General features: G+C 41.5%; 2 protein-coding genes across 4 annotated transcripts in view; one reads left to right on the top strand and one right to left on the bottom strand.

Moving 5' to 3' along the window:
- Positions 1–21,982, bottom strand: part of capn5b (calpain 5b) — a 60,503-nt gene that overhangs the window by 22,156 nt on the left and 16,365 nt on the right. For all 3 annotated transcript variants that reach the window (XM_084940870.1, XM_084940868.1, XM_084940869.1), the window contains exons 3-4: positions 10,585–10,716; positions 260–468 (exon numbers count right to left, since the gene is read on the bottom strand). In XM_084940870.1, coding sequence (XP_084796996.1) covers positions 260–468; positions 10,585–10,716 — 341 coding nt within the window. The remainder of the gene's footprint in view (positions 1–259; positions 469–10,584; positions 10,717–21,982) is intronic.
- Positions 3,160–4,135, top strand: ompb (olfactory marker protein b). The gene has a single exon (XM_084940871.1). The coding sequence runs from the start codon at positions 3,293–3,295 to the stop codon at positions 3,773–3,775; it is 483 nt and encodes a 160-aa protein (XP_084796997.1). The 5' UTR covers positions 3,160–3,292; the 3' UTR covers positions 3,776–4,135.

Below are 21,982 nucleotides of genomic sequence, written 5' to 3'. Positions count from 1 at the left end.
GACAGAAACCTGCTGAAATGTGCTCGTCTCGCCTGTTCACTGATAAATGATAAACGTTCAGCACAGTTTAACACATCTTACAAATTTCTGTGTTATGGGATGATTTCTAGGAATAATGAATGTATCTGTGATGTGAAAAAAAGTGTTAATGACACCAATATGTGACCACACCCTTGGTGACTCTGTACAAGCTTCATAAATCTGACTCCGATGGATTTATAGTCGAGTTTAAGTAAAATCTGCTGCCTCTGATGCTCACTTGGCATAGGCTTTCTCCACCAGGGCGCTCCAGAACTCGTTGCTGTCGTTGGAGTGGCAGTAGACCAGCTGGTTGTCCACCGTCGGTAGGCGGTCATCAATCACCACGTCCACCCACTCCCCGAAGCGCCAGAAGCGAAAGTGGAAAATCCCAGCGTAGGAGTCTGGTTTTTCTGTATCCCACTCCTGCTCCTTCCAGTCTGGAATGACCTACATGGTGGAAAAGGACAGGGGAGCAGAGGGGCAGGTAAGCCAAACAAATAGCCGTTGGTCCATGGAGCACAAATAATATCATAGTGGAGTGGGCAGGCGAAGCGAGACCACCGTCCCCCTCATGTCTGCTGTTGCGTTCAGGATTAGGGGACAAATTTATAACCTTGTCTTTCACAGTCATAAATCCAGCTGTAATAGGACATGGGTGAGAGGTAATAACTGTTTGACTGCAGTGTGTGTGTGTGTGTGTGTTTTGGCTGCCTGCATTTGCTCGGGCCCAGCGAAATGCCCATAACCAGACTCCATTTTGTGAACTGTAGTTAGTTTTTTCACAGGGGAGGTAAAACAAATACACGTATCAGGAATTTCTTGATGACCTCAGAGCCCTGAGCAGACACAGAGCAGTGTTTCCTGCACAGAGACGTGGCTCAGTAACCCAACTTTGAGAACTTTTGACCTCCTTTTGACCAAGAGAGCAACATTACCTGCAACTCATTTATTAGTTTACAGTCCTCTTATTTTCAAAGTTCAGTTGTGCTCTTCCAGGCTCAGGTCCCTCAGGTCTTTGATATCTTTCAGCTACGGTGAGAGACACTGACTCCACCGTACTGGACTGAAACCGGTCACGGCAGTCGTCCTTCTGCTCTGGAGAGCCCCTGTGTGCTGGAGGGTCCCTTTAACCACACCTGCAGCAGGTGAAGAAGTGTTGCACCTACAAGAAGCTCACAATGTCTGCCACCACCACCTTGCAGTCTGAGACAGTGGCGCTGGAGTCGGTCCACACAATGGAGAGGCAACTAAAAACTGCCCTAGTATCACAAAGTACATATAGTTATCACTTAACTGATTTAAGAAAGCATGCACACGTGTATGAACGCAGGACTGCACATGTAAATATGTATTTGATATATAACTCGCCATTCAGAATACTGACTCAATGCAGGCAAAAAAGCTTGTATTTCAGTCTTTCTTTAATAATGAAATCATCTATTATCTTAATCACACCCAAATTTCCTAAAAAAGTGCAAACCAAAGTTAAATGACAACATTTTTGACTGATTTCCAATAAAATAAAGAAATATCTGCAGCAGACAGGTTACAGCCTTTGTTAATATTATGGTATTTCTATTATAGCCTCTCACTCTCCTTCTGTTATAGAAACAATGCTGTGCCAGTCCAGCAAAGTTTGGTTCCTGACGCAATGAGCAAAATTCCTCCCAGAGGTTTTTGACATATCCCCAATCTCCTTTCACCAACCCAGTGTTAGGTAAGCTAAGTAGATGTTTAACCTCTTTCATATGATCAGATATTAATATCTGGTTAAGCCCAATTCTTTGTTTTTGCTACCTTAGACTGTTATGCATGCTGCTGTGCGTGTGTTTGTGGTTGAGAGTGCAGAGTCCAGGGCTTTTCCTTTTAGCTCTACTTTAGTCTACGGTAGCTCCCACTGTATGTTTGAATTTCACTCCCAGCTGGTCCGCATATGTGTGGCGAGCAATATTTTATCTCAGCTTTTTCATTGAACACAACTTCTTGCTGCAGGAAATCAGTCAAACAGCCAAAATAATGTTAATCCCAACAGACAGCAGAAATAAACATGTTTACATCCTGGTACAAAGAAGAGCTTTGTTCTCTCCTCCTCATCAGCTGTTCTCAGACTGATTTGGTTCTATAACTCACATATTTAAATGATGACTATCTTCATACTTTCTGCAATGAAATGAAATCAGTGACCGGACAACATCCAGAAATGTACAAGGGGACACAACAAGTGATTTCTGAACTATAGCGTGGTGTGATTGCTCTCATCTTTTATGAAATATCATTTCACCGTGATCCCACTGCGGCTCAGAGTCATAACGGAGCATCTTATGAACACCAGAAGTGACCTGCAAAAAGGGTGTCTGTGAAGCCTCTATCAGCACGAATACAGTCTCAGATAAAACCTGCAAATGATGCAGAGAGCGACAACATGTGTGACTGACTGTCCCAGCGGGAGTTCTTGGAGATGTCAGGGTGCGCTAACTGAACAGCAGTTACTGTCAACCCTCTCTGCAGGAGGTGACACCCGCTGATGGAGAGAATCTGGCCCCTCCAGAGCTCTGAGAGGCAGCAACAGCTCCTTTTTACAGGCGAGGAGAAGGAAGAAACAAAAAAAAATAAGCACCACACCACAGAGTCATTTCGTAATCCTTCGGGAAGCAATCTCTCTTGCACTCCACCATAGCTGCTACTTAGTCTCTGTCTCTGCAGTGTGCAATTGGGGGGGGGCTTCATCTATCTCAGCTTTCAGCTGGGGAGTGCTGCTATACAGCAGCTGAACTCTGGTTTCCCCTGCTGCCACATAAGAGGAGTGAAGAGGCTTTCTTAACACTCCCTTCTTCTTATCCTCAGATGATAGAAGCCCACCCATTACATGCGAGGGACCACCTGACTCTTACTTCTGGCATTCACATTTGTTTTGCCACTCATGCAGGCTTCCAAAATCTAGACGACACTTCATGCAATAAATGTGTTACAGTTAAGAATCTGTATCTAAGGAAGCAGAGACACAAACGAATGTGACAAACACTATTAAGCACAGCTCCCTGAGGGCTAACCCTGCACTGTGGTTGCATCTTGTTTTCTCTATCTCCTTCTGTAGTTCTAAGTAAGACCCGCCTCTGCTATCAGTAGTACACGCTCATGTGTAAGCCAGCAGAAAGGAGCGGAGCACAGGAGGGTCTGGACAGAGATAAATTAGCTTCGACATAGCTGCCGATCTAATCCAGCCTTGCAGTTGGTATTGACCTCTCTGCCTGTCAAGGTGTGCCCTCTGAGCATGTCTAAAGAGGTGAAGCTGCCCTTCCGGCTGGACGTGGAGCTGACGGAGGTGATGCGCCTGCGGGTTCAGTCCCTGCAGCAGCGCGGCCAAAAAAGGCAGGAGGGCGAGCGCCTGCTGCAGGGCAATGAGGCCGTTTACCGGCTGGACTTCTCAAACCAGTCCCTCCAGTTCTCACACTGGAAGGTGTGGCTGGCCCAGCCGGGCCGCCTCACCGTCATGGGTACCTCGCAGCTCTGGACGCCTGACCTCACCAACCTGATGACCCGTCAGCTGCTCGAGCCGGCAGGTGTTTTCTGGAGAGCAGCGGGCAATGGGGACGAAGCACCAGTCCAGTGCTACGAGGCTGACGCTGACGAGTTTGGTGAGAGGATCGCGGAGCTGGCCAAGGTGAGGAAGGTGATGTACTTCTTGTTTGCATTTTCAGAAGGCTGCAGCCCAGAGACGGTCGACTGCTCCATCACCTTCACGGTGGACAAATAAGACTCGGCGTGTAGGATCTCGGACAGATACTTGGACTCATCTTCAGTGTTTGTGTGCTTTCAGTTGAGGAACCCGCTACTATAAAGCCAGCCCTCTGTCTCCTTTTATGATTCCTCCCCTCTAAAATATCGACACAGGCCATATGACATCCTTTAAGGACTCAAAAACACTTTAGTGATCAAAACAGGTTGTTGTTTCATAACTTTGTATCAGATCATTGAAATAAATCCAATCATTCTAAAAGGCGTATCTGCATTTTCTTAAGTGCTTTGGGTTTGAGTGTTGAACAAAATTGTTATCCCATCTCTAACTCACAAACAGCCAGCCCTGAAGGGTTTGCTGGAGCCGATTCCCACACGAGATAATGCATAGAGACAGTGTTTACTTCTGTGGATGGGTGCAACTATTCCCCAGCGGATGAGGGGAACAGGTTCCTGCCACCTCATCGGTCTCTGTCTTACATGGTGACCCTGACAAACAAGTGAGGAGATGCATGTGGATTTCACCTCTCTGCCTCCTCCTCCTCCACTTCTTCCTCCTGCAGGCTCGCCCTGACTGCTTTCAAACTGCCTCAGGGGATGAAATGCTAACTGTGAATGAGAAGACAAGTGTCTGGAAAAGTGTGAGAGAAAAAGGAAAATAATCCAGATGACAGGAGGATTTAGACTCGTTTCTTGTCCGTACAAAGCGTGTGACTAACATGCAACTCAGAGGCTCGGTTTTGCTTAAAAAAAAAAAAAAAATCTAACTCTGCACATTCTCAAGAGTCTCAATTAAATCGATCTTGCCAACAGTGTTGAATGCATGAATATGAATTTTCACTGACTGTCCTCGTTGGTATGTCTTCTCTGCTCACTCTTTCCTGTCGCCCTGTGACTGAGAGGTAAACTAATGCGCCAGAGAAATAGGCCCACCGGTCATCCCATTATCAAGTGAGGATTTTTCTCATTAACACAAATAAAAGAACATCAAAAATTACAAGTTAAAATATTTCCAGAACTATTTGAAAGAACTTTAAAAGCTGGCAGCTTTTTGCAGGTAATTAACTGGTACAAAAGTACAAAATGTTTTGAAGTAGGATCTCCAGGGAGATGTGTCTGCTCCTGGGAGACTTGGACCATTTACTTGTTTTGCTCTCACAGGAAGTAAAACTGGCAGGAAACTAAGTAAATGAGGATGTCTATCCTCGCTTACAAGACCTGACACTGGCTACTTAATGCATTCAAAAACTGTGAATTAAGAATAAAGGATTCTAAGATTAAAGCCTAATTTTTCATGAATTACATGAATTATCCTGCCCAAAAAAGAAAAGAAAACTAAACCTGTTACTTTGTTTCCTGCACATTTACATTTAAATTCATGACATTTTTATATGGTTAGCTTTTAGATGGCTTGAAAGATGTCTCAGCTATACTTTGTTGACACATTTTGGTTTATAGGGAAAACTTGATCTGGACTTCCTGTGTGACGACCGGTTAGTGTTTCGGCACTAGAGCCCAATCAGGTTGGTCGGTATGGCTGTCATCCCCCCCGTGAGATTAGTAATGACTGCTAACCACGGGCACAGAAGGAGTCAGTAATGTCTACTCATTAATGTAGCGCTATCCACCCTCCATGCTACACGACAAAACCAGAACAGGGCTACTGCTACTGAGAGAGAGACTAACAAGGGATTTTTTTCCACATTGAGCATGAAAAACAAAAAAGAATGTAGACTATATCAGTGGGAGCACCCCAACAGCTAAAACGGTACATAGTAACAACTAGCTCATTCAGTCTCTTGATATATGTGTAAAATGGTCCACCTGTCTCTCCTCCAGTCTCCACCACGACCTCCTAACACACAAACACAAAAAGCACAGGAAAGGACACAAACCTGTATGTCTGTGGAAACACAACCGCATTAAATCTCTATTAAAAAGAAACAAAAATCCTCCTCCTGTTTACACTTGTTTTGAGGCAATGACTGCAAGTGTTGGTTATATTCAAAGGTGCCGACATGAAACCATAGCAAGGCAGATTATTTCAAATAAGAATAATGAATTTCAGTTTACTTCAATAAGTAAGGAATCACATGAACCCAAATAAGTAAAACACTTGTTGACAGTGGGAAGGCAAAACTCCCTTTTAACAGGAAGAAACCTCCAGCAGAACCGGACTCAGGAAGAAGAAGGAAGACAGGGCAAAAGCCACACTATGGAAGAGAGCCAGAGATTAATAATAGCTAACGATTAAATGCAGATGCGATGTGTATAAACACACAGTCAGAGAAAAGGTGAGTGAAGAATAAAATGTGTCCAAAATGAGGAATGAAGAAACTCTGGTTCCAGGACTGAGTCAGTAATAAATGTTTTAAAACCTGGATGTATTTTTTAAAAAAGTGTATTATAATTTATTATGTAACAAATTCTAATGACGAAGAACAAGAAACAAGAAAAGAATGAACAAGTGGCAACATCTTGGAAAAAATACAACAGCGGATGCTGATTGGAAGTTTCCTTTAGCAGCTGCAGGCGACGCTCACTGAGGGGTGGCAGCATGGAGCGGATATTTTCCAAATGACCCTACGTGTCTCTTTTCTTTTCTGTTGAGCTGTACTTTCTTGCAGGTGCTGATTGGAGGGTCATCTGCGGCGTAGACGACACCTGGGCCTGTGCTGAGTATGCTCTGCTCCATAAAAACTCCTCCTGCCTGCAGATTATTTCACGAATTTACTTCCTTTTTTCTCCACGTTTACCATCACACAAAGCTTTACATTACTAACATACTGTTATTTAACACTGCATCTTCTTGTGGTTTTTTGTAAGAAAAAAGAAGAAGATTTTTTCTCAAGTCAAGGTGCAAAAAAGAATTTTAAAACCTCAGTGTGACAGAAAACAGACAAAAATCACAAAAGACGTGTTAATCTGGTTTGAATATTTTGATACTGTTTTGAAACTGAAGGTGCTCTAAAATTAGGTGCAGTTACCTCGTACCGTGCCCGAGTATGATGGACCCTCTTCTGGTCTGTGTTTACACTGACTACACTTCGTTTTGCATCTGAAATACTCTCTCCTGTTCAGGCAGGACACAATTGAGTTTATGATTTACAGCATTTTGTGGCTTTACTGGAGCAATTCTGGAAGAAGTGACACACTTTTATATGCCTACAGTGGCCCTGACAGGTCAAATACACTGGAACTTAAGCAAGCACCTTGTTTATTTTGTAAGTTACCTGACGTGTCCAGTCTGTCCTAGCCTAGTCTTTATGTTTTTGTCCTCAGCATCTCCTATGAGAAGTCAGTTGCGTCCCCGTGTCTGGTTTCTGTGTCCCTGTTTAGTTCTGTCAATTTAGTATATCTTAGTCCTTGTCCCAATGTTCCTGCTTTACTTTGACAGTCCCTTATCTCATTAGATTCAGTTCATCTGTTTCCCCAGATGTGTTCACTCTGTCCCAATCTCCTCTTGTGTATTTAAACCCTATCAGTTTTCTATTCTTTGTTGTTTCATCCCTTGCAGTTTGTCTTTTGGAAGATTTGAAGGTTTGGTTGGATTATTTGTTCTTGGCTTTCATCTTGTTTGTTTTGTAAGTGGCTCAGCAATAAAAGTTTTAGTTTTATAACTTCTTTGCCATGTGTACGTGTGTAGGCAGCACTCCAAAAACTCGATTTTAGTAGAACTAAAAGACCAGGTGGGCTCCAGAGGCGAATGCAGGGAAAGCTACAAATTTCACACAAAAACTTAATTCCTGTACTTGTGTGCATGCATTTTAAAATTGCATTAAACAATCCTACAAGTGCACCTATCGTTTCAGAACGCCACCTGGGGCTTCAAAGAAAGGCCTACTGTGGTGATAATGCACCTACAGGTGTCTGATAACAACTGCAGTGCACCAGAAAAATGGCCTGTGAATTTTAGCTGTTAAATTACAGGAACAATTACACTGCAGGTAGATGGCAATAATCAACACAAACGTGCATTCAACAAGCTCAGGTGGATTAAGGAAGATTTACAGTGATTCTAATCAGACATGTGCATCATGTTAAAAAAAGAAAAGACATTAACAAAGAAGGAAAAACCAGAACAAAATAATCAGCCAAAACTAAAGACCTAAGAAGGGAAATAAGCAGCAGACATGCTGTTCCTTGAGGATGGACCTGATCAAGCTGCCATGTAAGCATCCCCATGTGTACTCGGCCTAGTTCCACAATACAGCATTTCTCTAGAACAGGCTGAGGCATCTTGTTTCAAATCCCATTAAACCTCACTAATCATTTTGTTTCCTCTATCAGCACGTGAAAGAACATCTCAGAATCATTCTGATGCCAGAGACTTCAAACCGGCTACAGAGCTCAGCACAGTTCAAATAAACTGCTCTTTATTGACAAAACGCTGCAAGTTTGTGTGCTCAAGCTGGTGATAGTGGATGTGTGATGCCAATCAGGATGCAAACACTTGTTTATTTAAATCTGTGTTTAAAAGGCTTCAAATTGACTTTTCATTGCAGCAAACTACATCTCTGAAAGTAAGGACAGCTGAATGAAGCTCTCTGCGGTCCATTTAAAGATCTCCAATGCACCTTTATTCAATTAGCAGAGGTAGTAAACATTGGATGAAATCTGTTAAAGCACTGTTGCATCTCCTTACAACAAACCACACTGCTGGACAACAGCTATGACTGATTAACAATGACATCAACTTTGCTGCATGTCACCCCCCCGTCCTTTTCACCTATTACCCATCTTATCAAATAGAATCAAAATGCCTAAAAATAAATCTTGAAAAAGACACCTGCTAAGGCTGATCACAATGCAAAACCAACACGAGAAAATCAGAAGAATATCATATTTTTTTCTGCATAAAACTTTTTTTTTTTCCAAATTATAAATCTGCCATAGATGTCACAAAGACAGAAGTTCCACTTGTGAATTAATTCTGGATTTTTATTTCCATTTAAGTCTTACTTTGGGGAAAATGTACCACACCTCTGAGCTGTATTGAATAACTGCACAGACACATTGCAAAGACGGCTGCTAAGTGACAGGATTTGGTGTTAGAAGGGCTTACACTGATCAGGCATAACAAAACCACTGTCAGGTGAAGTGAATAACACTGATTATCTTCTCATCATGGCACTTGTGGCACATATATCAGGCAGCAAGTGATAATTTTGTCCGCAAAGTTGATATGTTAGCAGCAGAAAAATAGGTAAGTTTGACAAAGGGCCACACTGTGATGGCTAGACAAGCTGGAGCCCTTGTGGGGTGTTTCCAGTCTGCAGCTATCAGAGGCAAACCAATGACAGGGTTCTTTTTATTTTTAGTTATTTATTTTGTCCAATCACCTTTGAGCCCCTGAAATGAAGGGACTGTACTAAAAAAGATGCTTTAGTTCCTCACATTTTATCCACTCTGCACTTCAACTGCATCTTAGTTGTTTCATTTAATAATTCAGTGTTGTAATGTATGGAACCAAAATTAGATAAAAGTTGTCCATGTCCAATGTCCAAATATTTATGGACCTAACTGTATTCTGTCTTCTTACTGCTAAGTGTGCCCCTGCTTGCTTTAGCAGTGCAGAAACGCCTCTGCTGGTTAACCATGTAAAATAATAATAAAAAAACCCTCACTAATAAAAACCCATTCAGAGGACATCCATCTAGCCTTAGTGCTTCCAGTCTGTCCTCAGAGACTCCACATTAGACTCCACCATTCAGACTTCTACTGACTGATGCAGTCTGGTGTTTACTTCTTATAGTAATGTTTCCTAATGGATGCTTAAACACAGTCGAGCATATGTTGCATCCCTTTTTTCCAATGTACTGTGCACACTTTTGCACAGGGACTTTCTCTCTTCAACTATGCCTCCATTACCTGGCCGATCCTCAACCAAAGGGTTGTGTGTGGTTTGTTTGGTAATGCTGGCAACTGTTCAGTGAGAAGAAGTTATCTGACAAAAATGGACACTCAGCCATTAGAGGGAGCAAAAGAGTACAGCAGCTTTCAACTGGCAAGCAGCTGCAGTCATTAGTTTATTCTGGTTTAAAGGAATAGTTCGATATTTTCATAAGAGGTGGAGGAATGCGTGGGGAATTGGAACTTGAAAAATTACAATTTGTAACACTAAATATTTATAAAATCACAAATCTGAAAAGCATGCTGGGTAATACTAGCTAGCTAGGTGGGTTTCTTGCTACATTCAAGATCCAAAAAGACATGGATGATGAAAATCAATCGTGGCTCAAGTTGGACTGACTGTAAACAGTTTGCAAACACACTGCAATCAGTTTGAGTCAGAACAATTTGTCTGCGACTCGTCTCTTTGCATTAAGGAACTCAAATTCAACTTCTTGGATTCTGATTATCTTCCAAGATATAAACGAGGTTGCTGAGTGGCTGTCATTTTACAGATAAATTGCTGTCCCGCAGCAACTATTTAACAGATGCATTAACTGCCAACTTGACTGAATTCTATCACAAACCGATAGCAGACCGACTCCATCTTATTGCTGTTTATCGCCGTCTTGATCCACCAAACTTGCTTTGAAGATGGCTGAGTGGTTGAAGCAACGATTTCAAAGTTACATTTCCATAATCTTAAAAAGACCCTAAATGCATTCCACCCATAGCTAATAACAAGCTTGGTCTGGAGTTTAAAAATACTCCCACCCACACTTTGTTTAAAATCATTTAAGTGCAGATTTACAGTAACAACAGACACAATGCAAACCAGAAGTGTTTCATCGGTAGGTTTATGTTTTCAGGGTTTAATAAAAGATTAATCCAACCTTGTAATCAGGAAAAAAGGCAGAGGAAAAAACATGTTCTTACCTTTTGCCACAAAGACTCTCGGGAGGCCAGGCTGGAACACGCTGCGACAAACCAGCAGTTACCCAGCTGTCCCTGATGCAGATCGTGTGCACTGATGCCATCTACAAACAGGTGAGGGTCCTCACACAGCTCCTACACTCCCAGAGAAAGACAAAAACACTTATGAAACACGCTGCACAGCCAGTACATGAGTAGAACCCTTGCAGGAACTCATACTATTATTTATATGTGTTTTAAAAAAATAATTTTAATGGGGGAAAAAAAAGCAAGTTATTGTTTTGAGGGTGAAACGCCTCTGAAATAAGGTTTCTGGTTAATAAACTGTGTGTAGTACCTGACTCCGTGGTATAATTCTCAAACACGTACCCTAAAGCAGATGACTCGTAATCTGGAGAGGAAATGGCGTGTCACAAATTTAGAGGATCATCATTTAGCCTGGAGAAATAGTTTGCTGCTTTATAAGAAAGCCCTCCGCAAAGCCAGAACATCTTACTATTCATCACTGATTGAAGAAAATAAGAACAACCCCAGGTTTCTCTTCAGCACTGTAGCCAGGCTGACAAAGAGTCAGAGCTCTGTTGAGCCAACCATCCCTTTAACGTTAACCAGTAATGACTTCATGAACTTCTTCACAAATAAAATTTTTATCATTAGAGAAAAAATTACCAGTAATCATCCCACAGATGTAATATTATCTACAGCTACTCTTAGTACCATTGATGTTAAGTTAGACTCTTTTTCTCCAATTGATCTTTCTGAGTTAACTTCAATAATTACTTCCTCCAAACCATCAACGTGTCTTTTAGACCCCATTCCTACAAAACTGCTCAAAGAAGTCCTGCCATTGATTAATTCTTCGATCTTAAATATGATCAACCTATCTCTAATGGTCGGCTATGTACCACAGGCCTTCAAGCTGGCTGTGGTTAAACCTTTACTCAAAAAGCATCTCTAGACCCAGCAGTCTTAGCTAATTATAGGCCAATCTCCAACCTTCCTTTCATATCAAAAATCCTTGAAAGAGTAGTTGTCAAACAGCTAACAGATCATCTGCAGAGGAATGGTTTATTTGAAGAGTTTCAGTCAGGTTTCAGAGCTCATCACAGCACAGAAACAGCTTTAGTGAAGGTTACAAATGATCTTCTTATGGCCTCTGACAGTGGACTCATCTCTGTGCTTGTCCTGCTAGACCTCAGTGCAGCGTTCGATACTGTCGACCATAATATCCTATTAGAGCGATTAGAACATGCTGTAGGTATTACAGGTACTGCACTGCAGTGGTTTGTATCATATCTATCTAATAGACTCCAATTTGTACATGTAAATGGAGAGTCCTCTTCACACACTGAGGTTAATTATGGAGTTCCACAGGGTTCAGTGCTAGGACCAATTCTGTTTACATTATACATGCTTCCCTTAGGCAGCATCATTAGAAGACATAGCATACATTTTCACTGCTATGCAGATGACACCCAGCTCTATCTGTCCATGAAGCCAGATAACACACACCAATTAGTTAAACTGCAGGAATGTCTTAAAGACATAAAGACCTGGATGGCCGCTAACTTTCTGCTTCTTAATTCAGATAAAACTGAGGTTATTGTACTCGGCCCTGAAAATCTTAGAAATATGGTATCTAACCAGATTCATACTCTGGATGGCATTACCTTGGCCTCCAGTAACGCTGTGAGGAACCTTGGAGTCATTTTTGACCAGGACATGTTCTTCAACGCACATATTAAACAAATATGTAAGACTGCTTTCTTCCATTTGCGCAACATCTCTAAAATTAGAAATATCCTGTCTCAGAGTGACGCTGAAAAACTAGTTCATGCATTTATTACTTCCAGGCTGGACTACTGTAATTCATTATTATTAGGATGTCCAAAAAACTCACTGAAAAGCCTTCAGCTAATCCAAAATGCTGCAGCAAGAGTACTGACAGGGACTAGAAAGAGAGAGCATATTTCTCCTGTTTTGGCTTCCCTTCATTGGCTTCCTGTTAAATCCAGAATTGAATTCAAAATCCTGCTCCTCACATACAAGGTCTTAAATAATCAGGCCCCATCTTATCTTAATGACCTTGTAGTACCATATCACCCTATTAGAGCACTTCGCTCTCGCTCTGCAGGCCTACTTGTTGTTCCTAGAGTATTTAAAAGTAGAATGGGAGGCAGAGCCTTCAGTTTTCAGGCCCCTCTTCTGTGGAACCAGCTTCCAGTTTTGATTCGGGAGACAGAAACTATCTCTACTTTTAAGATTAGGCTTAAAACTTTCCTTTTTGCTAAAGCATATAGTTAGGGCTGGACCAGGTGACCCTGAATCCTCCCTTAGTTATGCTGCAATAGACGTAGGCTGCCGGGGGATTCCCAAGATGCATTGAGTTTTTCCTTTCCAGTCACCTTTCTCACTCACTATGTATTAATAGACCTCTCTGCATTGAATCATATCTGTTATTAACCTCTGTCTCTCTTCCACAGCATGTCTTTTATCCTGTCTTCCTTCTCTCACCCCAACCGGTCGCAGCAGATGGCCGCCCCTCCCTGAGCCTGGTTCTGCCGGAGGTTTCTTCCTGTTAAAAGGGAGTTTTTCCTTCCCACTGTCGCCAAAGTGCTTGCTCATAGGGGGTCATATGATTGTTGGGTTTTTCTCTGTATCTATGAAGCGCCTTGAGGCGACTTTTGTTGTGATTTGGCGCTATATAAATAAAATTGAATTGAATTGAATTGTGTACAGCCCACAGTACAAGGCACAGAGGTGCATAAATAGGTTATTGAGTTCATGAATCAGAAAGAAACCATCTGTCCTTATGCATCCATGTTTCACAGTCATGATCTTCTACCCAGGAGTCGGGAGTGGGGGGAGATGGGTGGGCTGTGTGCATTTGTGAAATCACATTTGCTGCGGCTGCTGTGTCGAGGTCCATTTTCTGGCACAGTGTGTACAGACAGCCTATTACCGCTAACAACACGTTCAATGAGCTGCTCACGCTTTTTCTCCTGCATGTAAACTGGACTCTGCACATCTATCGGCACGCACAGCCACTTTTACTCTCGTCCATACACGCTGGCTACACAAGGTTATCTGCACCTTTTAAAAATCAAATACAATCCCGTTTCCAACAAATCTGGGTCGCTGTGTAAATGGTGAATTGAGTGGCATTTATGGAGCTTTTCCACTCTCACTCAGCACTCACACAGTTTGGAGTTCAGTATGTTATCCAAGGACACTTTGACATGTGAACAAGAGGAGGTGGGGCTGAAACCACTGAGCTTTCAAGTACTAGAACACCAGCTCTACCTGATGATGACAGCAACATGAGATGGGCATGTTTACCACAGTGTTGCCTCACCTCTGCTTTTAAAGACTCTCTGTAAGCGTTTGGGAATTTACTGAAATGGGTGCCAACACATAGGAAACACTTTATATAAGGCAACAACAGTGTCAAATTCTAGCAAGCTTGAGAGTTAATGTGTAGTATGACCACCTTTATTCTTCAGCACAGTTTGAACTCTTCAAGACAAGATTTAAGACAAGAATTTCGTTAAGTAGTCTTCAGGAATAGTTCTCCAGGGTTCCTGAAGGGCATTCAAAGATCTTTGGATGCTGGCCGCCTTTTGTTCTGTTCTCTGTAAACATGATCTCACACTTCTTCAACAGTGTTTAAGATTATTTTCATGTTGAAAAATGAAGCTGCTGACAATCAGAGACTGTCCAGGGAGACTCTGGATCAAACGGTGTTGTTTTGTTTTGTTTTTTTTACTGGGATTTTAATTCCATCAATTTTCAGAAGAAGATGGAGGCCCTCCTGAATCCTGCTGATCCATGTTTTTTCTTTGCATGGTAGTTGTAACTTTTACAGCAGCAAACTAAGTTCCCTGACACTCTTTCTATTGCAGCTCAATAATAATGTAGTGATAGTGGGGTAATAATATGGAAATAAGAAGCCATTACTACTTAATTATCAGGACAATGCCTGAAGATAACGATATGGAAACAAATACGTTAGTAATAGCAGAGTAAGATTTTTGTAACAATATGATAACCAGCTGGCAAAGAAATGGTAATATCAGCGCAGCACTGAGCTGTTGAATTTTTTGGCTTATCAGCCTAAATTAAGTGGGACTCTCTTTATCTTTTAATGATACTATGCACCATAGATTTTACAATTTTCTCTTACTTCATATTATTCTAAACATTTTCTGATTCTAACCTGGCGTTCTATATAATATGGCAAAACAAAACAGTTAAAAAATGATTACACAAGGAAACAAGCTCAAGTAAATAGAAGAAATAAAATAATGGAGCACAATAACAAAAAACCTAAGACAGAATAAAACAGAAACAGGTGTTTCATGGAAATTCAAAGAAGAGTTTGTTTTGTATAAAATCATCTAATGCACTAACTCCAAGCTTTAATTTAACCTGATACAAAATATGAGCCAGCTTCATTTTTACTGCAGAGCTGTGCTTGCAGTGTTCTGGGTGTGAAGCCTGTCTGTTCTCTGCTCTCTGCTTTATGGGACCAGAGGGTCGATGAGCACCTCGGCCATTACTCAACAGGCAGCAGCAAGCATGGGACCACTTAGCAGCTCTTTATCTTTACACACTGGCAGCACTCAACTAGGGTTAGAAAAGTAAAAGCGGGGCCAGGAGGGAGAGAGCATGGTGCAGGTTGAGCTTTTAGATAGGCAAAATTTAGAAAACGGTTACACTCGTTTTACACCTGCGTTACCAATTCTGCAGAATCCACATTTAGGAAAGATGTGACTGATGCTTTTTAGTTCACAGTAACTTGTGTGCATCTGCTCGCCAGACCTGACTTTAATCATTGTTAGTTTTCCTTGACCGTATTTAGTTTTCCACTTAGCTTCAGTCCATTTTAAGTGAGCCCAGAGAAGATGGTGGTGTTTCTAGATCATGTTCACATCTGGCTTCTTCTTCGCATGATAGAGCTTTAACCTGCATTTGTGGACAGCATGGTGAACTGTGTTCACAGACAGTGGAAGTGTTCCTCATTTCATGCAATGATTTCCACGACAGAATCATGCCTGTTTTTAATGCAGTGCCACCTGAATGCCTGAAGATCATGTTTATCCGATACTGAATTAAAGTAAGTGTGGAACTTTGTGATGTTTTGGACCTTTGTTCTTAAATTCTAATTGAGTATCCCTGTAATAGATTAATATTTAATATATTACCAGGTTAAGTTCTATTGATCTTGTTTATAGTCACAAGGTATGATTTTTTTGAATATGTAGACTTTTCTGTGAGCCACACTATGTGGACCACCTACACATTACACCTACAGGAAACCCATGCCATGACGCTCCCGGCACACAGTTTCTGTGCTGATGTTAATGTCATAGGACGTCTGGAGTTCTGCAGCTCATTTGGAAATTAAAATATTTACATGCAGGTCTTTTGGTGATACACATACCCACCCACCAAGAAGAGACTCTAAACCTGAGGCAAATCCGGTAGTCTGCATACTGTTTTACAGTCTAAACATGGCAGCTGAACAGAGACTTAAAGCGTGTGCCCTAGGGGTGATTTTAAGTATGACTGAATCAGCCCTCTAATAGCCCATCCAATGTGGGCTGGGACGGCCTCAAGCACACCATTTGACTTTAATCATAAAGATTAGTGCTATTATCAGCCTTCACGGCTCATGTGCATGTATATAAAGGCAGATCACAGCATACAGATACACACAAGTGTGTGAACCTAAAGCTTGCAAGCGTGTGCACACACACAGGACACAATAAGGTCAGTCATTTGCTGACTCTGCAAAGCTGTATGCTGCAAAAGCAAACTTTTAATCTGAAGCAGAGGCCACTGCAGTGCTCCCCAGAGGCCTGCAGTCTCTACCAGCAGGATCCTCTCACCTTACACTGACCAGCACCAGAGCTTCCTGTCTGAAATCTCTCTGTACGTGCAAGTCGGCAGAACTTTGTGAGGCAATGTTTTGATGTTGTTCTGTGAAACTGTGTCTGAGTTAAGATATCTAATCACGTTTCTTCTCCCTGTCTGCAACAACATTGATTGGTGGAGTCTGAGCAGCGGCGAGGGCTCCCTGTGGTGGCCTGCCATCCAGGGATTGGCTCAGGTGGAAAAGTAATAGAGTATTGATCAGTGCCCAGCCCTGCAGTCTCTGAAGTAATGTGAATATTGTGGCTGAGCACAGGCTAATCATTTACCCTGCCACTGAGAACCTTTCAACCGGCTTCATAGCCCTCCTCAGCACCAATCATCAGCTGGTAAAGGAGACATGAGCCACGAGTGCAAAAACCCAGAGAATAAAAAGTGCAATCCAGCAGTGAGAATCCAAAGTAACCCAACATTTTAGAAAAAAAATGAAAGCTTGGATTATTTACACACAGGTTTGCCAGTTCACATTCTTCTTCCCTACCTGCATTCCTTGGCACTACTAAACTGTCACCACTTGTAACAGTAACGGCTGCGTGCATCACCACCAGCTTTGGCAGTTTGGACCAGCTGAAAGCACAAACTCGTGTATGAAGTTTGAATTATTAGCAGTTATTGATGTTCAAGGATGAGAAATAGCAATGGATCCCAGTTACCCCTGTACAGGAAGTCAGGACCGAGGTCAGCATTTCTGATGCTACGATTATTACCCTAGGTTAGGCTATGCAGAGACTAACTTAAGCCGGTATCAAGGACTCTCACCGAGGACTTCCTACATCCAAATGCCGACCCGCCCCCCACAATCCTCTGATGATAACAAACTACCAACCCAAACAGTTAGGTACAATGCCTGCTAACAGCAGCTTTCCTCATTATAGAAAGATAAATTGGCTGAAAGTTATTACTTTAGAGGCCAGGAAAATAGGCCCCAGGGATCGTTTCATTTTCAAGGACCAGAATAACCTGTAAGAATTAGAAGACCATTAAAATACTCCTATACATTCTAACCTTACACGAAGACTCGAGAAGGGAATGCCCACAAATTCAAACTTTAAATGAAGAGTTTAAATAAAATATCCTATGTGAAAAAAAGCTTACTGCTAGATGTCAGTATATTGTGAATTGTAGTCAAGTGAGTTCTGCTTGCGTGCCCATCCCAATTCCTAGCTACAGTGGGCGCTGTAGGACAAACATGTTTTAGTCCCCCAAGAGAAATCAAAAACACAAAATGTGAACTGTACCTCGTAACAGCTGTGGCCAGCCGGCGTATTTCTGCTACTGTTTGGAACAGATTTGGATCTACACAGGAGTTTTTCCCTATCTGTGGAAGCCAGTCAGTCCACTGTTGATCTCAGATGTCAATGCATCCACGTTTACTCTAGAAGAGGCAGTCAAACATTGTGAAAGGAGTCCGATATGGATCAATGAGTCAGAGAAGCCATACTGAAGTGAGTTGTTAAGGATATGCTGAACCTATTGCATATAAGAGAAAAGGTTACTCGATGCAGAGCTGGGTCAAAAAGACAGAATCAGAGCAGAATCAGGAGATGATCAATTATAAATAACGCTAAAAACATTCTAATCCTAAACAGCGTCTTTGACCTAAATGTAAACTTGAGTTTGCAGAAAAGCTCAGTACAATGAGTGTGCATACAGTATTTTAAATGAGCTTTTGTCTGGAACCTCATACATTTTGATTGCTCTGAACATTTCATTCTCTCACAGCCACTCTGCTCCTAAGTAATTTGATGTTTAACTTCATTATCGTGCACTCTCCCTTGAATGAAATGCTGCACTAAGAGCTTGCAGAGAGAACAGAATTAGCTTTTGTATTAACAAGTTAAAACAGAGCTCTGCTTTGTCTTGTAGATTTTTGGGTCAGCTACATTCTTTACTTTTTTTCTTTTTTTAAAAAGGATAGATTGCACCAAGAAAAACCACAGCAACAATCACTGGTAATGCTATGGGAGATATTGATCTGCAAAGTTGGTGGTGAAGTCCCAACTCTTTTGAATGCCGCTGCACTCATTAATTCAAGTCTGGCTCTATGCAAGCACCACCCACTGGCAGGTAAAAATACTACTTTATCAGATAGTACTTCATAAGGGGACCTATCATGCTCATGTTATCTCGTACTCAAACAGCAGGCATTGTGGAAAGGTTAGTTTAGGACTTAGAAAAAGATGATCAGTGTTATTCACTTCATCTGTCAGTGTTTTAAATGTTTAATATTAAAGGATGATTGGTGTACAGGGAGGTGCTTTTACAGATTCTTGAGCAAAATTAAGAAAATCCCCAATAAAAATCACTAAAGCACATTATTTTTGCTTTTTGTGAGCTTCAATAAAACCTTTAAAAATAGCTGGGCTAAAAATGTCCTGCTCCGGGTTCCTAACCTTCTCACATAAACCGCTGTCAGTGACGACACAAATCGTGTGCTGGCAAAAATGAAAAGGATGCTCCTCCTGCTTTCTCTCCCTTTGACTTCTTCCAGTTTTCCGTCTGCATGACTGACATCAACACAGACCAAAACATATAATCTGTGTGACCCAGTTTCCATGGCAATGCACGCTGGCTGCATGCTGCAGCGGTACACAGGCAGAAGGAGGTTACAGCATCCAGAACCACGACGTGCTGTGAGAGGAGGATAACAGCGGCAGGGGACTCGGCTCAGTAAATCCTGAGGCCCTACATCTGATATCATCCACCACCAAAAGACACGCGCGGTGCCAGCTTATACAGGAGACTCGAGAGTGCAGTAGAGCAATGACTGATTACAACTGATGTTAGTGTTGAATTATAAATGTTTAGTCTTTCTCTATGTCACAAAACTCTTGTTCTGCGAGCACCTTTGGCACTGATAACTCCCCAGTGCGAGTGTTTTTACAGGTGAAAACACTGCTCACTATTTATGTCCAGAATAAAATATTGCAGCAGGGCATCGGCTGTGCCTCACTGACTGTCCAGGGAATAGGTTGTTATTTACACGCATGTATGCTGAGGAGTAAATTATTCTGAACATATAAACTGTGAAGTTGTGGGTAAAGTTTCTTGTATAAGAATTGAATTCAGATTGCATTTTGTAGATTTACCAAATTGCATGCTCAGACCCCAAATTTTAGCTCTTGTTGTATTTGCAACAAGTTTGCAGACGATACGACAGTCATCACACTTATAACTGCTAACAATAGGCATGCATACTGGGACATCATCATGAATCAATAATAACTTGGTCTTAAACATCACAAAGACCAAAGAGATATAGATGTAGAGCTGCAAAAAAAAAACCCACACACAGAGCTCATGGAGTCTTCAGCTTTAGGTTTCATCTTGCCTGGAATGACAATACCTCAGCAGTCATGGGTAAGGCACAACAGTGCTTTAATTTCTTAAGGAGGTTAAGGAGAGCCAACTTCGCCTAAAAACTGCTTGTCAGCATTTACAGATGCACAATAAAACGATCTGTGTGACAACCTGGTACAGTAGCAACACCAAAGCTCACAAAAAGGCCCTCCAGTGTGTCATGAAATAGCACAAAACATCGCCGGCACAGACCCATGCATCGCTCGCAAATCTCTACAAGAGATCTCTACACACCCTCGGCGCCATTCGGTTAAGCTTCTCCCCGTCTTTTCAGAGCGCTCCACACACACACAGACACACACACACACTGAAACACAGCATCTTCCCAAAAATCTGTGACACTGCTGAACTGTCAGTGACTTCAGTGCAACCCCAACGTGCAGTATGTTCAGTTTCACACGTTTACTTCCCTCATATGTATATATATATAAACTGCACAAAGACATCAAACCACAAATGTCCATTAATGAAGTTAAGGAAGCTCCTTTTCATGCATGGAGGGTTTCACCTCAAGTCCAGGGCCCTGAGACTGTATGGTAAGAGGAAGGAAGGTCTAGTGAGTATCAGAACCACTATCCAGGATAAAACAACAACGATCTATGAGTACATTAGGAAAGCGGCCATGGCTGATAGTGTGCTTAGTGAATACCTCAGGCAGCAGAAACCTGAGAAAAAAGAGGAGTAAGAACAGGAACCATCAAGGAAGAACAGGTCCCTGCAAGGCATGTACCACTGACAAATAGAAGAAGTAGCTGACGTCGAGAAATCCTACCAATGACTGGATAAAGCTGGACTTAAAGACAGCACAGAGGCACTAATCATTGCAGCACAGTAACAAGCTCTAAGCACAAGATGCAGGCAAAACCTCAGGTGCAGACTGTTCAAAGATCCCCATGAAACAATCCAGCACGTACCAGCAGGGTGAAAGATGCTAGCTAGCAGGGCATACATGGAGTGGCATAATCAAGTGGCTTACATGGTAAGTCCTGAGGTCAAAATGGGATAGGGTGGTTGAGAATGTCTTGTATCTAGAAGGATTTTAGCTCAGTCAAAGTGTTGATGGCTAACCAACCGGACATAGTAGTTGTAGATAAGCAGAGGAAGACGGCTGTAGTGATAGATGTAACGATACCAAGTTAACATCAGGAAGAAGTTACACAAGAAATGAAAAAAAAAACTACCAAGGGCTGAGAGCGGACTGATAACGAGGCAATAAAATCAATGATTAAATTTGACCATTAAAAATCTGCTATCTGGTGGGCTAACCATTACAGAAACATAAAAAATGATTTTGACAAATATATACACGTCTTTTTATACAAGTCAATAATTTATACTTATTTAGATGTTACACATCATGTGAGGTTAACAGAAATCTCATTTTATTAATACCATAATATTTTGAACTACAATGAACTGCGTATAATTAGAAAGTAGAATAATTTAAACTTACATTTAAAATGTAAGTGTGGAAAATGATAACAGTAATACTCTGGAAAAATTCAATAATTCTACCACATTAAGAGTTAGCAAATAGAGCATGTAACTGTGGGTTAACACATAGATTTACTGAAACTACATGTAGCATAATATTTATAGAAATAGTAATTGAATGAAAATATATCAATAATAAAAAAATAAGAAAGAGTTAATATGGAGTTAATATTTAGTAATAGTAGCTAGCTATATAATATCCAATGCGCAAAGTAACTCAAACACTTGTATTTATCTACTGCAATCATTGAATATTTACATGTATTTAGTTGCATTCACACTTAGACAGTTCATCCTCATTTCATGAAAATCTGGGTCAACCCCATGGAAATACAGTGATAAATGTTACTAAAACCAAGCACCAACAACAACAGTTAGTTAGCAACATCTTAGCACAAATTATTTCCAGAGATTCAAATGCACATTGCTCCCACATATCTTTCAGTGGGTGAACTGATCTTGGACCAAGAATAACAGCTTGTTACTCCTTCTGTGCGAACATACATGTTAGAATTACTGGAGCTGCTTTTCTACAGGCATTTAAATAATACAGGCAAAAAAACAGAGGTTGAATTTCAGTGAAGCTGAAGCTTATTGGGGCTTCTTACTGGTA

The sequence above is a fragment of the Perissodus microlepis genome, chromosome 10 (genome assembly GCF_051167445.1).
Source record: "Perissodus microlepis isolate ML-2025 ecotype Zambia chromosome 10, ASM5116744v1, whole genome shotgun sequence".
Classification (NCBI taxonomy): Eukaryota; Metazoa; Chordata; class Actinopteri; order Cichliformes; family Cichlidae; genus Perissodus; species Perissodus microlepis.
Note: the sequence above shows the minus strand (reverse complement) of the source record. Positions and strands in the feature narration are given on the sequence as shown.

Coding starts and splice junctions, on each gene's coding strand:
- ompb (XM_084940871.1), top strand. CDS start 3,293: ATGTCTAAAGAGGTGAAGCTGCCCTTCCGGCTGGACGTGGAGCTGACG.